We start from the raw sequence: 18136 nt of genomic DNA, 5'->3' as shown, positions 1-18136 counted from the left end.
GTTCACCTAGCACTACCTTCAACTGCCACTGCAAGGCATGTGTTCTTTTTGAAGATACAATAAAAGTTGTTCATCATTTAATTAAAAAAAAATTCATTACTTACCAAGGCAACTATACATATTCAAATAAAATATAGGACAATAAAACCTGGCATTTTATGCCCTTGGTAGACGGACCTTGGACAGAAAGTGCAAACTGCAAGCGGGAGGTAAGTCAGAAGTATCTGTGTATCAAGAATTAACATAGTAAGATAATTCTTTGCTTAGTTTCTGACTATTTGGGCAAGCAGGTCACCTGTCTACTGATGATACCTTCAAAAGAAGGAACTGTTTGGATGAAGATACTTCATTGAAAGGTTATACTAATGTATTCAGACCTTTTGCAAGACACTCTAGATCTTCAATTACTAAAAGCATTAAAAAAACAATACCTAAAGAAAGAACTCTGCTCATCCCCTCATCGGGAAGATACAATTAAGATTTTAAGGTATTTATTTACTGTGCACTCTGGACAAGAATGTTCTGGCAGGGAGATTGCTGCTGTTGCATATGAGCCCCATGCATGTATGCCCAGTTTTAGGCCTGTGTTTAGACACAATAGCTGTCAAATAGACCTGTTACTAACAATATTGATATCATGGTCTTTGGGTCCTGCCTTTCAACTCTGGCTTTCATGGACTACCCTTTTTCAGCCAAGCCAATGGCTGAAGACATTGTCTATCACTTCTTGGCTCAGCCCAGTGGAGCATTCATGTCTCACCTAATGTTAATGACTGTTTGAATTTATCCTTCCGCCTCCGCTCGAGTTAACTGCTTGTGGAACTGCTTTAGAACGATAGCACTCTCTCTTTCTTCTGGCTGCCTCCCTCCCATGTGTCAAACGCGAATATGGTAACTATGTCTTTGATAGCATATTAAACCCAACCTGTTTGCTTTGCCAAAGGCCGATTTGAAGACAAGTTGTGTCAATTTGGAGGATTACTTAAGTTGAACTCCAAGACTGAGATCAACCTGGCTGGAGGTTCACAAGAACTATGGAACGCCAATTTGTGGCCAGCTGAAATGCGCACCCCTTCCCCCACACCCAACCCCCCAAGCCAAATAACTCAGCAAAGAGCCTTGGAGTCCTTGTTGATAAAAAGCTTTCTTGAAGCCACATGTAGGAACAGAAGTTTCATTTCTTTTTTTCAACTACGGATGATCAGGAAGATTGGTAGATTTCTCATCCACGTAGGCCTTATTCAGGTAAATCTCGCATTAGTCATTTCTCAAATAGACTAAGCGAATTCACAATACCTTGGCCTACCAGAATATCACATCTAGAGATTGCAACTGGTAAAACCAGGCAGCCACGCTGATTTACCAACAGTCAAGTAGGTGTCGCATCACCCCCCTGATAAGGGAACTTCACTGGCTGTCGGCGAAACAGCGCTTGGCTTTCAAGACAGGATGCATCATTTTAAAAACACTTTATTGAAAAAGTCCTTTGTTATCTCCTCCAGAATTCAAAAGTACACACCTTCCCTCAATCTTAAGGCAATTTCCCTTTTTAGGAAGAAGAGAGTAGGAGACTCCAGATTTTCTGTACTGGGCCCCCGGCTCTGGAACTATTTCCCCCTTAATATCAGAATGTCCGCCTGTTATTCTAAATTTAGAATACTTCTAAGAACATGGCTCTTTACACAAGCATATGTATGCGTCTCTGAGTTGCAGGTTATGTTCCTATACTCAGCGCCAAGAAGCTGACCAGTGAATGTATGCTGTATAAAAATCTTTAACATAACATTTTGTTAGTGTTGACTGACCAAAACTTTATCTGAGAACATTTAATGGGTGCACGGGAATAAAGGGTGTTCGCCTTTATTTTTTTCAATGAACACAATATATTCCACGCCTGAGAGGGACTAAAAGACTGAGTTTGGATAAACAACATATCTCTGAGCTGGGACAGAAGCAGCTTAGATACTGGGATGTTTAAAATGACCGAGGAGCGACTGGCATGCTACCAAGTAGACATGCAGTGGAGTTTCATGTGCTAAAAACCTTTATATTTTGTCCGAGTGTTTTAATCTGGATCATTAATTCTTGTGGTATTATTACTTGTCTCTATATTTGTATATATATTTTTTTTTAACTAATTACTGTTCAGTTTGTTTTGGATGTTACAAAAATTGTTTTGAAAGTAATTCACATGTTTTCATTTAACCCGTTCAGCGCGGCGCAAATTCCTGCGCTGTGCTGAACGTTCCATTGGGCCTATGGAACCATGACGGAACGGTTCCGTCATGAGCATGGAAGGGGTTAATGTTTGAGTGGGCGGAGCCACCTCAAGCCCTCCATTTAACACTATTGTTTTCTAATACCCTCCCTCCCACAGAAGCTCTTCTCCTATATCAATAATGTACTTTTTTCCACTTCCTCTTACACTGGGCGTAGGACAACTGGCTCAAATTCAGTTGAATACAGATCAAATGCTGGTCTGTACCTTTGCTGTGATAAACTAAGGAGACGTTGAGGTCTTTCTGTTGGCATCAAAGGCTAGATACACCTCTCAGCCCCCCTTTGATGGGTGGAAACCTTGGGTCTACTGTTTATAGTCCACTGAAGATAGCGCCACTTTTACAGATTATCATATCAATCAATCAATCACGGCATTTGTAAAGCGCGCTACTCACCCGGGAGGGTCTCAAGGCGCTGGGGAGAGGGTATGTTACTGCTCGAACAGCCAGGTCTTGAGCTGCTTCCTGAAGGAGAGATGGTCTTGGGTTCGCCGAAGGTGGGTGGGGAGGGAGTTCCAAGTCTTGGCTGCCAGGTAGGAGAAGGATCTTCCTCCGGCGGTGGCTCTGCGGATGCGTGGTACGGTGGCGAAGGCGTGGCTGGTCGATCGTAGCTGGCGGGTGGGCGTGTAGAAGGTCATGCGGTCGTTGGGGTACTTGGGGCCCAGGTCGTGGAGAGCCTTGTGTGCGTGGGTGAGGAGTCTGAACGTGATTCTCTTGCTGACGGGGAGCCAGTATCAGCACATCATATGCTGTTATGGACTACCTGACCATCAGGGTGACTCATGGCTTGAGAAAATAGAACCAGGTGCCTACACATAAAGTAGCTTGTAGATTCACAAATCAAGCTGTGACCACTCTGTATTTCCTCCAACAAGTACATCATGACTCCTCTTGGCCTTCTGGAGGTGGAAGAAGCCCCAGATTGATGACCTAGCATGTGGGCTCGCTGTAATTTGACAGAAGTTCCTTCCGGCATGTTCAAAAGTCTAGGAAGAAAGGGTTTAAAGAAGGTAATAGGTTCAGGACCCTCCGAATCTTCAGGCAGTCCATATATACGAAGATTATTCCTCCTATTTCTGTTCCCAAAACCTTCAACTTGCTTTTAAAGAGATGGGACTTGAGCTTGAAGTGCATTTACTTTGAGATCAGTTAAACCAAAAGACGCAATATTTTGTTCAGCTGTATTAAGTCTTTCCCCCATCTGAGACCACCAACCAGTAAGGAGCTGTAATTTGGCTTCCGTTTCCTCCAAGGAGACACCAGGAGAAGATTTCGTGTGAGATGACGGATCCTTTTTCAAACGGTTAGAAGAAGCCTTTCAAGTAACAAGTGAGGCAGAGGCTCCACTAGAACTTGATGAGGAACTACCCTTATGCAGAGAAACAAAAGAATTCTCCACCTTTTAAAGCTGCGAGAAAAGCGTGGAATTTTTATTACATTTATGAGTGGGGGGCAATAATGAAAGTTTCATCTTTTTCAATTCTCCCATATAGAATAGAAAACGAAAAGGTCAGCAGAGTCACTGTTATTACAAAAAGGAAGCTGCTTAGCAAAGACAGATATTGTGATGATATATGAGAGGGATCTCATAAGAAGGTTCAAACAATAGGTGAATCAGAAGTAGGGACCAACCGTGTAAGTCCAAACATCATTCCACTTTCACTAATAAAAAAGGTGATAAAATTATGCAAGAAAATGAAGCTCAACTAGAGGCTCAAAAAAGGGAAAAAAAACAGGAACCATATTAAGAAAGACCCTTGTCTGCACTTCATAAAGAACACTATCTCATTCATGGCAATGTAAATGGATGATAATGCAGAATTAATAGAAGGAACTTGCCTGCCATTCCAGGAGGAAGCAGGAACAATTGTACTGGAAATGAGCAGAGCACTAGGAAAACTAGCTGGAAGACAAGAAGGCATCCCTGAAATAGTGGCAAGAGAAACCCACAGGGTTGACAAAATGGCGGCTGTTATCATGAGGTGAGCCACGCCTGCAAGGGAAATGTAGGTCTACATCCTGTCAGAAAGCCGCGACCCAAACTAAGGTGACCGCCGTCAACACTTTTGTGTTCAAAGTCGGCCCGTCAGTGGAAACACTGGCATAATGCTGCATACATACCGCGCCATTTTGAGGACTATTTGGACGCTGCCATCGTCTGTGGGCACCAAGCCACGCCCCCACTCTCCATTTCCTGAAACACAAAATCAACTAACACATTCTGAGCCTAGTATTAGTTTCCCTCGTGGAGATCAAATGGATTGTAACCTGTATACAAAACAGAAAAGAAGGGTGACAGGAGTATAGCACTCTTAAGTTCTTAACTTTGGTAAAGGCGGCTGAAAGCCTCTCTCAGGAATGGACATTACCCCACGATAAAAGGGCTATTGAAAGACGTTAATTGGTTTCTAAATGTAACTGATTTAATTTTAAAAGCTAAATTGCATTTTATCTTGATTATTTATTGCCTGTTGACACGATTTAGCTTCAAACTTCTTCTGTCTCTTCACTCTCCTACAACTTTTGTCTCTTCTTAAATTCTAGCTTTAAAATGTTGATCCTCGGTTTTATGAAACATGGTGGTATGTCCACCCTTTTATGATTTTAATGAAATCAAATAAAAGTATTTTTTGATTGATTGATATACATTACTTACACCAAATCTTATAGTGCTGTTGCAACAACAGGATATCACGCAATAACAGCAAAAATAACAATGGCAAATGCTTTTGCTTGAGCAAGATAAGATTTCATATGGAGTTTAGAGATAAAAAGAAAGTAAAATCCTTTTTTCCAATGAAAGAATATTTTACAGATGATAGTGAACTGAAATCAGAGCAGCCCTGAGTAAGTCAGTGTATCTGAGAACGTCTGCCTTCAAATTGTGGATAGATGCCGTGGTCGGATCCTTTGGCGATTCACCTGTATGATACCATGAGTGCCTGAAGAAATTATTTTATGAGTGACGTATGTCAGTCCTCGTTCCAAAGACCGGATGCAAGAAACTAATCACTCTGATAGAAACGCCATCTGAGGTTGACATTCTATGCTCCTGTAGTCTCATTTTGAAACACAAATCTTGAAGCGTATGATGCTACGCTTTAGTGTTGTAGGCAGACCGCTATAGAGGGCTATCTTGTATCTCACAAACTGCCTTGTTGTCCCCATCGTTACCCCAGATCCATTGGTGCTAGGGCCTATTTATTAAATGTGATCGGACGCAGAAAGAGAAAACGAAGTGTTCCCTAATATACACTGTCCGGCTGCTTCATGCTCTGAAGCTACCCGCAAACACTATGGTGGCATCGATCGCGCTTCAGTTAGCTAAGCACTTTACTGCCAGTTCGGACTTGTCTGACTGGCACATCAGGAAGGAGATTTGCTTGTAAACCCAGAAAACGGTACAGCCCTTTCAACTTTTCAATGATCACAGGACTTTGTGTCCTGTGTGGCTAATCCCAAATTCCAAAAACACAATCTGCTTCGAATGTCTGGTCTAATCTGTTCTGAATAGAGTCTCTCGCTGACGTCTCATAGGCTTTACATTTCCTTCTAATGGGCAACAATCGTCATGGAGGACTTCCACTTACATGGAGCACAAACGCAGAGGGTGCCCTTCATGGCCCACTGTGTACACTTAAGACCAGAGACAAGCCCCTACCCGTACATCAATTCTACTGGATACCAAATCGGTGTACATGCCCCAATTAAGAGATGAAGGAATGCTTACTGACTGGGAATCAGCAAATAACAGTGCTTTGGCGAAGGTTTCAAAGACAATCTTCAAAATTTGGACGATAGGTGTCGTGTGTGACACGTAAACTTGTGGCACACTGTAACAAGTGGCCAAAGACAGCATGTTTAGGAAAGAGTCAGTAAAAGCTAGCTCCTCACATATTCGATGATAACATTAAGAAAATAATTATTTTTTCCAGAGAGCTTCATATTTCTGTGTTGCAGTCTTTAAGTGCTGCGAACAACAAGTGTTACTATTACACAATTTAACAATACTCAATGTACAGACCTGGCTGCCACAACGGATGCCAGTAGTTCGTATTAAATTCCCAGAATCATCTTATTTACTATATGAAGGGGAATGTAGCTAGTTGGGTTATAAAAAGGCATCTGGACGAACTTCCCACACAGTTCACAATTTCAGGCAAATACCTAGATTTTATATTAGGAGCCAAGCAGTTAAAATCTTCATTCATCAAAAGCGGAGTCAGATATAAAAATTAAAAAAGGGACATTTCAGCAATTTACAAAATCAAATCCGACTTTCTTGCTGAAAATTTGCGTTCAGAGTGTAATGTTTCAATTGCACACTTTGTGCTCATAAAAATTAGACTACCAAAATAACTATGGTTATGCAATAAAACGTGAGTGCTTGCATTGATTGTATTAATGTTAAGTTTGTATATTTCACTTAAGGGCACTGCTTAATTTGCAAAATAAATAAAAAAAAATAAGTGCGGGCCCAAAGTGGTGCTCAGCACCACTGAATGTCGTGTGCCAAATATCAAGTTGCATAGTCTTGGTGGATTGTGCCCCTTTAATCCACCACCAAACAATCCCTGCCCACTTCATCTCAATTATTGCAGGTTCTTTTTCGCTCTTGCTTTCTCCCTTTGACGCGTTTTGCCGTCTTTCTTTTCCTACTTCTTTCCCCTAGTGTGTGTTTCTCTCTCTCTCTCTCTCTTGCTCTGAGTTAAAGTCTGATGAGGAAACACGAGCGCTTCTCCCCAAAAAGGAGTCCCGGTTTTCCCCACCTGCAACCATCTGCCGGGAAAGCGCTGCAAGCTTTCCGTTTGTGCGCTAGAGTCACAAAAAGTAAATCTAGGAAGTCAGAAACAAGTTTACATTTCTCCGACATGCATTCCTAATGGGGGTTTACAAAAAACTCCAACAGATTACGCTTGTAAACAAAGGACTCTATCAAAACCAGGTGTATGATTAACAGAAATAAAATAAAAAATCCCCCAGAGTGGTGTAGGAGTGTCACAAACATTTTACACATTCTTTGGATCACATCCATGCTCTATTATTTTATTTGAAAGTTTTATATAGCGCTGCAAAGGAATACTTTTTCCTCTGCGGAGAAACACTTCTCCTCCACGGAATACAAGCAGGCATAGTCTTTCTTGTTCTGTAGTCCGACTAACTCCTGCCATTTATTTGCATGCATACATTTCTGTGTGTTTCTATGGCACCATGTAACCGTTGTGTGGACACACGCAAAGCTTTGGTTTTGGAGGTGCTCACATGATTCTGCTTAGACATTCTCTTCAAATACCCTGATCCTCCTCTAACTTCCAACCAGACCTTCCTCAATCGGATATTTCCACCAGGTTAAATTGACTTTCTGCGCAAGGAAGGGATTTCTGCAAAGAAATCTAATACAATGAATCAGTATGTTCCATTTGTTACAAAAAAACGCAACGTGCTTAATTTGCAAATAAGTAAGTGCAGAGGTCAAAAGGTTTTTATTTTAGGAACCCATCTTCGGTGCTGCTGAACAACTGGGTTGCCACCTAGCAAGATGCAGCACTTCTACAGACTAGAAATTCGCTAAAATAAGTGGTGAAAAATGTTTTTGGTTCCTTCTGCCTTCTTTGCTGGTCATTAAAATAAAAATATAATGACCCAAATACTGACTGTGGTTAGAAAACCTCGGAGCGCATTGCTGTAGGTCTATCACACTGGATTCCAACAACGATAATAAAGAACACAGAAGCGATACCTTAAATTATTTCTCGAAATCTGGATATTAACACAAAACCTATCATGCCATACACTTTTTCACAGTTTTTTTCTCATTCCAGCGGATACTCAAGCAAGCATTTCAGATTTTAAAAACACCTCCCCCACCCTACAGGATCTTTCTTTGTTATTACAAGATTGGCTGGCCATTTCCTTAGGGCTGCCGCACTTTAGCAGTGTAAAAATAAAGTAAAACTAGTGAAGGGGACTGAATATAGAAATATAATACCATCTGGGAAATCAAGATAATGAAAACCATTACAGCACACGCTGTAAGACACGATAACTGATACCCAAAAAAATGAATTCACTTAAATCCCAGTCCTGCCAAGTACCACTCATCAAGCGTTAGACTAATGCATTTCAGTGTAGTGCCCCATATCACCACACTGAAATGCATAGGCACGCAAATACATAGTGTCTCAGCCTCATGGAAGCGCTGCCTCAAAGTGTAACTGGAGTGTGGAAGCTGACAATGCGCCACCTGTGGCAGTCGAGAGCTGCTCCCGCAGGCTTGGGGCTCGCAGCTGAGCTAAGACTGCGGGCAGGCTCACTGCTACAATGTATCATTGTGATTATTTCCTGTGGCGCTGCTCTCAGATAGCCTGACGTCACGGTAGGGCCCAATGGCTACCATCGAGGCAGCTGGGCAGGGCCCAGTCATGTTGTGAGATACATTAGTCTGGTTCTGTGGAGAGACGTCACGTCCTGCTTCTGGAGGAGAGGATTTTGTTGTGGGAGGAAGCGGCTGGGTGCCTCCACAATCATGTAGTTCGCAGCACTGTCTGCTGCTCACACCGCCCTGGGCCGCCACTGCATGGTTTTAAAAATCTTTAGTGAACCAGCCCCCGTGCTGCCGCGCGTGGCAATTCAATTATTGCTGAGCTTCACGTCACGGAGTCAGTGACCGGCAGTTGTTACAGCCATTCAGGACAGTGTTACTGGACCACAGACTCACTGAGGACAGCCCTGAACTAGGCAGGTGGGTGGCAAATCCGAATTACTACAGTGGCCCGCAGCTTGCCTGCCTGACTCGCAGAGTCGCTGCCTGCAAACCAAGAGTTGAAGTATCAGCCACCAGAGTGTGTGTGTGCTTGTTCGCCCCATGCCAAAACAGCACATGCTGAATGCAGCAACAGATCTTTGACTAAACAAGAAGCACTTCAAAAGCAAGGCAAAATAAAATTGATATTGGTGATTTACATTAACAAAGGCCATAAGACTGCCTTTTTAATTGAATGTGCTTTTTTTCAATGATTGGCGAGTTTTGCGCATATTAGCAGGTGTAAGGTTGAGAGAATGTATTAATGGGTAAATATAGAAAGCTAAATGAGCAAGTTCATGGATGGATGGTTGCAAGAGATGAAGTACGTTTGTGAGCACATGGATGAATGACATGGTGACTGAGTGAATGGATGAGTGACTGTATGAATAAGTGCTACTTGCATAGATTTGTGAATGAATAGTAGAATGCATGGGTCAAGGAATAACTTTATGCCTGCAGTGTTTACTAAGTGCATGAACAGATCCATGGATGAATGGGATAATGAGATTGTATTGATGGACAAATAAGAGAGCAAGCAGATGAGTTAATTAAGTTACAGCACCTGTCCGGGTTTATCCCTGGTAGATCCACAACTCAGAAACGTTGCACCTTTTTCACAGTGTTGCACTATCTGAATCCTAATGCAAAGCCACTCGTGGCATTTCTAGATTCTACAAAAGCGTTTAATGCACTGGAATGGCCATATTTTTTCGCCATACTAGGGAGGCTTGACTTTCGCCCAATGTTTATTGCACAAGTCAAACTGTTGTACACATCACCCTCAGCAAGACTGAGCATGAATGCATTGATCTAGCACCCATACTTTATATCCCGCTGAACCAGACAAGGCTGCCCCCTTTCCCCTCTCTTGTTTGCCATAGCGATGGAACCAATAGAAGCTATGATTCGTCAACATCACGAGGCAAGTGGGTTGGGCTTCAGCACGAGGGCTCATAATTTCGTTGTATGCAGATGATATGACGTTGTTCATCATTGACCCTGAGGTCAACTTAGGTCCACTACTTAGGGAGCACAAAGTTCGGCGGGCTTTCCGGAATATTTATAAACTGGTCCAAATACTAAACCTCTCGACATAGAACACCCACTAAAGTGGGCAGAAGGGCTGGTAAAAAATGTGGGCATCTGGTTAAGCCGGGACGAACACGAGATATAGAATCTAAATTATGGTCGTGCTATTTCTTGGCTGGAAGGGAAGATTAAGATCTGGGCCCAGCTGCCGATCTCTCCCGCTGGCAGAATTGACATTGCTAAAATGGTTGTGCTGGCCAAATTCTTATATTTGTTTGTTAAAATTCTGATTCCTCTGACCCAAGCCTTCTTCAAAACTCTCAGATCTCTCATGATCTCCCTGGCTTGGGAGGAGAAGCAAGCACATGTTACATGGGAACTGCTCACACTTCCTCTCGCTCAGGAAAGGCTGGGGGCCCGGACATTTCATTATATGCGTATTGTGCACAAGCTCGATTTTTTTTTTTCAGAACAAAACAAGCTCGATTTTTGCATTATTAGTTACATCCCACCCAGTTCCAACCCCACACAGCTGTCGAGACGGATACAACAGCTCCAGTTCTGCTCCAAGTGGCCATATATCAAAAATATCGAATGTCGCGGGACGGGATAGACACAGTTGAGACCCTTAGATGGGCTTGGGACAGACTGAGCACCAGAGACCACCTGGAAATATTCTATGCCCCCTCTATCCCTCTACCACGAAACCCACAGATCCCAGCTATGGCTGATGGCGGGAATGTATATCTGGTGAAATCAATGGGACTGGAAACCTTTGCAGATCTTTATCCGGAGGACACCTTCTGTGCCCCATTGGCACCTATGGCTGAGGGCTCTAGGAATTTCTCCAAGCTATTTCTCTATTTTAAGATTAGAGCCACATGCAGACAACTGCATTCTACCTTTCCAACCCCCCCTTCTCCATTACGAGCGCTTGTGCAGAATATAGCTACTGCTACTTCCCATAGACTAATAACAAGATTATACTTTTCTATGCAAAACGCCGCACCACTGACTGCACCCAAAGCCCTGAACAGTTGGAATGCAGACCTAGACGGGCAGGTGACTGATGAAAAATGGGCCTTCTGTTGTGGCCAAATCCAATTGCTCTCACCTAATTATAGACTGAGACCAATTCACTTGAAATAGTTGCACAGGTTTTATAGGACTCTACTCTCAGCTACACCGCATGGGGGTGAGGCCCGATGAGTAATGCTGGCGGTGCGGGCTGGACCCTGCCTCCTTCTTGCACATGTCCTGGTTCAGCCCACTCATCGCTGCCTTTTGGACTGACATCTTTAGTAAAATCCATGACATACTAGGGGTGGCCAAAAAAGAAAAACAAACCAAAAAATAAATAAAAACACAGTGGGCAAGAGAGTTGAATTAATTTCAGCAACTGTAACAAAATGAATTTATGATTTTCCTCTTGATTGTCTTAGTTGGCTGCGTTTATTTTCCAAATCAGTTCTTCAAATCTACAGGAATTACCTTTCGGAAATAAAATGGGAGAACCAGTCAGTGGAACCCTTTTGCCAGAGCTTGTTGATGTTCAAAATGCAGATGCATGCTGGATGTTTGTGGCTCTGAAGCTCAACATCTGGTGCGATAGAACAATATAGTAGCAGACTGCATCACAGAAAGGGGTTAAAGGGCTTTTTAGCACCTTAAAATACACTGACTTGGACACATATGCAACACCGTTAGTTAACAAGCACTGGCAAAGTAAACAGATTTAACGTTCACATTTAAGCGCCAACAACAAAAAATTATTTTACAATGCAAAACAAAACTAAATAAAAAACTGTTGCTTTGTGTATGCATGGCAAAAATTTGAAAAATAAATGTGTGAGGACTGCATACTATTCAGATGTAGTCCTCAAGCAGTCCAATGTAGGTGGAAGGATACACCTTTGCTCAATGGATTACTCCGGTGGGCTAATTCAAGGAGGGATCAACAAGGTTTTTAAAAGTTGCTGCAGAATGACCGTAATGAATCCTGCTGTCCTCAAACGTAGTGTTGGAAGGCACAGATAATGGTTGCTTCTCACACTACTGTGAAGCAGCTCGCAAGCGCAATAAGCTCTAAGACACTTAGTAAGACACCTAGTTATGTACAGGAGTGAGCTCCAGTTGTGTGGTCTCAGCACTGCATATGCACCATAAAGCTTTCAGCAAAGCTGTTCCCTATTCGTGGTCACACTAAAATATTGCCATACTGGTATATATATATACACACTTCATGTTCAGCAACATTTTCCGCTTGAAAAACAGCACTTTTCAGAAGGAGAGAAAAATGGTATGTGAACTGAATATGTAAGCATATCCTTAAGCGACACTTATGTCACTTCACAGTGTATTTATATCCAACAACCAGGGAAGAGATTTTTTTCTGGATTTAATATAGATAAAGATAAGCACCTCACATGCGTTTTAGAAGATTGGTTTCACAACTGGATGTTGTATTAACCAGTTTTTACCTTTCTATTTCAGGGGAAGCTACAGAACCGATGGAAGGTGCTGTCTGCACTGCAGTGTAGTGTTTCATGGCAGGTTTGTGGCTCCAGCTTCACTTGCTGGCTGCAACCAACTCAATAGCACAAATCACTCTTTTCTTGTGAAAACTGACAAACCAATGTGGATGCAGACTCTCATTCTTAACAATTGCTTTGCCATCACTTCAAACTGTTAGCGTGTGCTTGGTTATTGAATACTTTGGATTCTATGCTTTGTTCGCGTTACTGAAGAAAAATGGTGCAAAAATGCTGGTGCGCTCCAAAAAATGGAAAGTGCTGCTCTTGGGGACCCAGGATTATTCGTCGTGGTATGGCATAATATATTCATCAGCATTCTTGCACTCAGCGGGTTGCTCTGCGTTCATCATTCCAAGATTCAAGCGCTCCCACACGGGGGTCGCGTACTCTCAGTGATGAGTACATCTGCCTGGAACATGTAGCCTCTTCAATTTCCATTAGGACAAAACCTACTGAAGCTCAGAAGCATCTCAAGACCACTTGTTTAGTCCTTGCAGCCGGTGATCTCGCCGACAGTGCTCTACCCTCCTCTACAACCAGCACTTGGACACATTTGTCAGCTTTACATGCGATGTCCAATAAGTCACCAATCTGGCAAATGTATCATCATTTGTTTTTTTTCACACCTAATGAACCCTTTGTTGCCACCAATATTTTCGGCTGTTTCTTTTTTTCAATAACCCAACAACACACTTTTCGCCACCAATCTTCAATAATTTCCTCGCCCTCCGAACTCACTGCTACTATATCCCCAGTTACTATGTACTTACTAACCAGAAACCACAAAAATTACCACTTAGCTTGGGTTTCAAGAGGGTGCTACTCGCCATAAAGCACTTCCATGCCTCATCAAGGGCGTTCAGCGATACACAAGAACAATAACAACAGAGCGCTCCTTTGCAGCCCACGTGTGTACTTTCGCACAAAAGAACCACTAACGCATACATATAAAAGGTGCAAAAAGCTGCTTTTTCCCCAAAACTGGTATTCACTCTTTACAAAAGGCGCTTGGAAACAGAATAACTATGATTAAAACATATCCTTATTCCCCTTTCTTTTGTCTCAAAGTGCAGCACACACCCACCCATCCCGGGTTACAGAAAAAGAAGACCCAGTCTTGGCCTTCAGTTAAATAGGGCTGGACCTCAGAAGTCCATTCATGTTGACTTAGTAATAATTTTGTTTCAGCAGCAGGTCCAGATAAAAGATTCTTCGATATACAGGAAGAAATGTCAAATATTTCAACCTCCGTCCGCTCCAGTTTCGCTACCTTTTATCGTTGCTATGCTTCCAGAAAGGTAATCATGTTGCTATTGTGAAGCGCATTTAAGAAGATGAACAGGAACTCCCCCCGCAAGTCTCCTGAGAAAAGGAGGCCGTAAAACGAATGCCCATTCTTTGTAATGACCAACATACTCACTCAAAAACAGAATTCCAATCTTTGCAGCGTTATATCTTTGTCACAATGTATTGCTCATGATTTTTTTTTTGTTTTTTTTTTAAGTCAGTGGACACATGAGTCCATGTGCTGCTGCTAGCTGAACGAAGTACAGGCACAACTTGTTCTTGCAAGCCTGGACTGCGTGTTCAGCAGGAAGGTAAGGTTTCAGTAACGGGGTTATAGGTCTCAAGCAGATTCAGACAAACCTGCTAGACTTGGCAAAAGAACGTTTGTGGGGAAACAAACCGCCTGCCGGTCTAGGAAGCAACCGTGAAGACTATCCCAGCTCTTGGTAATGAGAACTCCTCATTTTTTGTATTATAAGGCCATCATTAGCCATGAAGACTTGGACCGTCTACCTGAGTAAGTCGCTATCCCGCTTTCCACAGCGGCAGAAAGACCTAACGCGCACCCGACCCTGGCAAAATCATATTTTTTTTCCAAACTTTATTTTTATTTTCAGAAAAAGAATAAACATAAAAGTGAAAATTCATGTCCATAAGCCTGTGTGTGTATATATATATATATATATATATATATATATATATATATATATATATATATATATATATATATATATATATATATATATATATATACACACGAAACATTTGAGCATATCCATGCATCACACAGGGCTGTGTATAAAGCCTACCATAACTGCAGGGATTCTAAGACACCTTGAGGCATCTCATAGCAATGATATCCTTTTTTATGGTGTGCCCGCCAGCTGGGACGGTGACTCCTGCCTTGTTTGCTCATCCGCGTCTGGGTCTAGCATAAGAAGATAGGAGCGTAGTAGCTGCCATTTATCTCAGGGTCCAGATGAGGGGGTTGTAGGACTGCGTACAGCTCACTATTTGTGTTGCAGCATATCAGACTCTTAATCCAGGTGTGATTGCTGGGCGAGTGCTTATTGCCCCAGTGTATGGCGAGCTGCCTCTTCGCCAGCAGCAGTGCAATTGCTACACACCTGCGGGAGGGTTTGCGAATGGTCTGGACGTATCCCAAGAGTGCAAGCAGCGGGAAGTGTTCAATAGTGAGTTGTGTAATGTGGGATATGATCGTGATTATGTCTTGCCAGTACGATACTATTTTATTACATGTCCAGGTCATATGGGCGAAATCTGCCATGGGCGCTTGGCATCTGGGACAGTTAGCTGGGTGGCTGGGGTCGAGCTGGTGAAGTTTGGCAGGGGTGGCACACTCAAACTCATTTGAGTATGCCCCTCATTTTTGATAATTCAGTTCATTTGCATCTGAAGAAGGGTCCTATGGTCCTAGGAGGACAGAAATCCTATAAATATTGCTGCAACATCGCTAAACATTACTTGTGCTGGTACTGTTAAAGGTAGCTTCACTACTGTATAGTGTCCACTAGAGTGTTCACCACTAACCACGAATGTTCAAACTCTGCCTCTTCACATTTTCATATATCAAACAATAAATCAATACATCCCTTATCAATGAGCTTGAGTATGCAACATCATTCCAACTGAATTAATACTTATATTACAAATGATAAAACCACTTACCGGTAGGCTTGATGGCCGTTCCTGCTGCAGCAGGTTCAAATCCTCATGGTTTGGCTTTCCTGAGATCATAGGAGGTTGCGACCTGTTTCCATAGCCTTCCTGAGGCAGTTCCTGCAACACAGAACATCAATTTATTTCCTCAACACTTCACATTCTCCGAGAAATCTAGCAAGAGAACTAGGGCTCAGAAAACAATGCATTTTAAAGTTAGAAGGTGGAGCACAAGCAGTGAATATAGATACATCGATTTTCGCTTTCAATTATCCTAAATATAGCACATCATTTCAAATCATATAATAAAGATTGAAAGTTGAATTTTGCAATTTTAGGAGTATGACAAAGATCAGGAGGGTGCTAGGTTCAGGGTGGAGATTGTAAACTGATTTAGTCGGTTGTGCAGCATGGGAAATAGGAGGTGTGCCACACTGTTTACTGTGATGCCCATGTAGGTGAAAAGGGGAACTTCCAGACCAATCGGAATTATAAGAATCGTGACAGCACCACATGCCGGATTAGTGTGTCCAATTTTTCAAAGGCACATTTCGCTAGGCAAACTTGGGAGCAATTTGATTCCGGAAGCTGCATGGAATTTAGCAATAAGCTGCAGAAATCGGTGCAGTAACGTCGATTTCGCCAGTAATCCCCATTCCATAGGAGAAAAGTTATAATAACGCTGTCATTTCAGAACTTCAAACTACCGAACCCGCTTTTGGGATTTTCGCGTAGAAAATTACTTAATAAGTGGCCCTCGACTCCCAGAATGATGACTCTGGTAGTTTGCTAAACGACTTAATTTCAAAAAAGTTAGTCAGTACACTTTTTAGACTTTTGCATATTTTACAAATAAGCTTCACCATTCAGCCTAAAAACCATTACAGGACAGCTGAATTATAATATTTTCATTAGCGTTCAAGAAACCACCTGCTTTGCAACGTTTTTAGCTGTTTGGGACTGAGATCGATAAAGCTGTTTCTCTTACACTTCCATATTATCAGGAAGGGGAAAACGAAATATTTGGTATTTAAAAAGCACAGGCGAATTTCTGTGCATACAGAAGTCCTTCCTAGCACGTATAAACAATGTATGCACAATTTGTTCCAGGTCATTGTCTTTGGTTGGAATGTCCTTTAATTCATTCAGGGAGAAGAAACTTCAAAAATAAATGAAATTAAAAAACATCAGTGGATAAAAAGTGCAGCAGCCAGGCCCAGGAAAATAGAATCTAGTTCTACAACTTAACATAATGGGATAAATTGACAGGGCCTGTTTTCTTGCAACTGTGCCTTAGTTCATTTACTGTAAACTGTTATGCATTTAGAGCAGAAGCAATTCGGTGCCTTAGTCATCCTCATAAAATTTTAATAACTGGTGAATAACTCAACATAACAGAAAAGGGGGTAGAATACAACAAATTCAGTATGTTTGCCCTACCCTGATGCAGTCACAGTGTGTGACAACGGCTCTCCTTGTTTACAGTACTGAAAACACGGAAAGATGACGTTGAATGGGCCAAAGGTGCATGCATTCTCGGTTTTTCCAGGAACCCTCTGCACACTCTCCACACACCTTCTGCCTACATCATATACCTGTTCTTAACAACTTCATACCAGCTGGATTCCAGACCAATGCCGATGCTGCAGTGATGGAAATGTGGGTCTTCGCGAATGGCAAACACGTAAGTTACAAGAGGTGAGCGAGCCAATAAATTAATACGGAGAGCTGAGCCAGAGCCGAGCCAAGGGTCTGACTCGGATCTTAGAGCCCGTGGGCGAGCCGACCCTGAAAATTATTGCAATCTAAATCATACAACAAACACCACTTCAATATGGGAAAGTCTGTTAAAAAAATGTTTTTAAGTGTATTCCTTTAACATGTGTACAATCTTTGACATTAATAGGGCCCATTATAGCAGTGCCCAGAAAAAGTATAATTTTGTGCAACCGGTAGTCTGAATTCACATATTTGAAAGTGCTTTGATACTCTATAATGAAGGAAAAAGACTTTTGGTGAAATGAAATATTAGCCTAAGATCACACAATTTAAGCAGGGAAGCGGCTTTTTTTCACTTTGTATAAATCAGCCAGTACACGGGTATCTAGTTTGTCTTTCCCTACCTTAAAGCATTGCTTTTACCTTTCAGAGTATTTTTCTAGAGTTCTTAAAATATAGCACAACCTCGACCCAAAATTATTGGATCGCTTCACGAGTGCCAGTTACATTACACACGGTCACATGCATTGTTTATAGGCATAGGGAGATTTAGTAATTTGCCCAGAATCACAGGATGTTGGGCCGACGCAGAGACTTGAACCTGTTTCCCTAGTTCCACAGTCGGCTGCTCTGACTAATGCCACATCATAGGTAGAGGGTGGCAAACAGAAGCTACATGAAAGCTCGGCTCGTTATGGGCTCGAAGTCCCAACAGGACCACGCAAGCTGATCCAAAGCCTGGCTCGACATTTCAGTGGCCTGACCACCTCTAAAGTAAGCAACCTATTCTTACTATTGCATTC

At 42.3% G+C, this 18136-nt stretch overlaps 1 protein-coding gene across 5 annotated transcripts in view; it reads right to left on the bottom strand.

The window, feature by feature from the left end:
• ARID1B (AT-rich interaction domain 1B) overlaps positions 1 to 18136 on the bottom strand; it is an 843008-nt gene that overhangs the window by 565883 nt on the left and 258989 nt on the right. For all 5 annotated transcript variants that reach the window (XM_086926863.1, XM_086926866.1, XM_086926865.1 and 2 more), the window contains one exon: positions 15624 to 15734. In XM_086926863.1, coding sequence (XP_086782989.1) covers positions 15624 to 15734 — 111 coding nt within the window. The remainder of the gene's footprint in view (positions 1 to 15623; positions 15735 to 18136) is intronic.

This window comes from Lissotriton vulgaris, chromosome 6 (genome assembly GCF_964263255.1).
Source record: "Lissotriton vulgaris chromosome 6, aLisVul1.2, whole genome shotgun sequence".
In the NCBI taxonomy this organism is placed as follows: domain Eukaryota; kingdom Metazoa; phylum Chordata; class Amphibia; order Caudata; family Salamandridae; genus Lissotriton; species Lissotriton vulgaris.
This window is presented reverse-complemented; position numbering and strand designations above follow the sequence as displayed.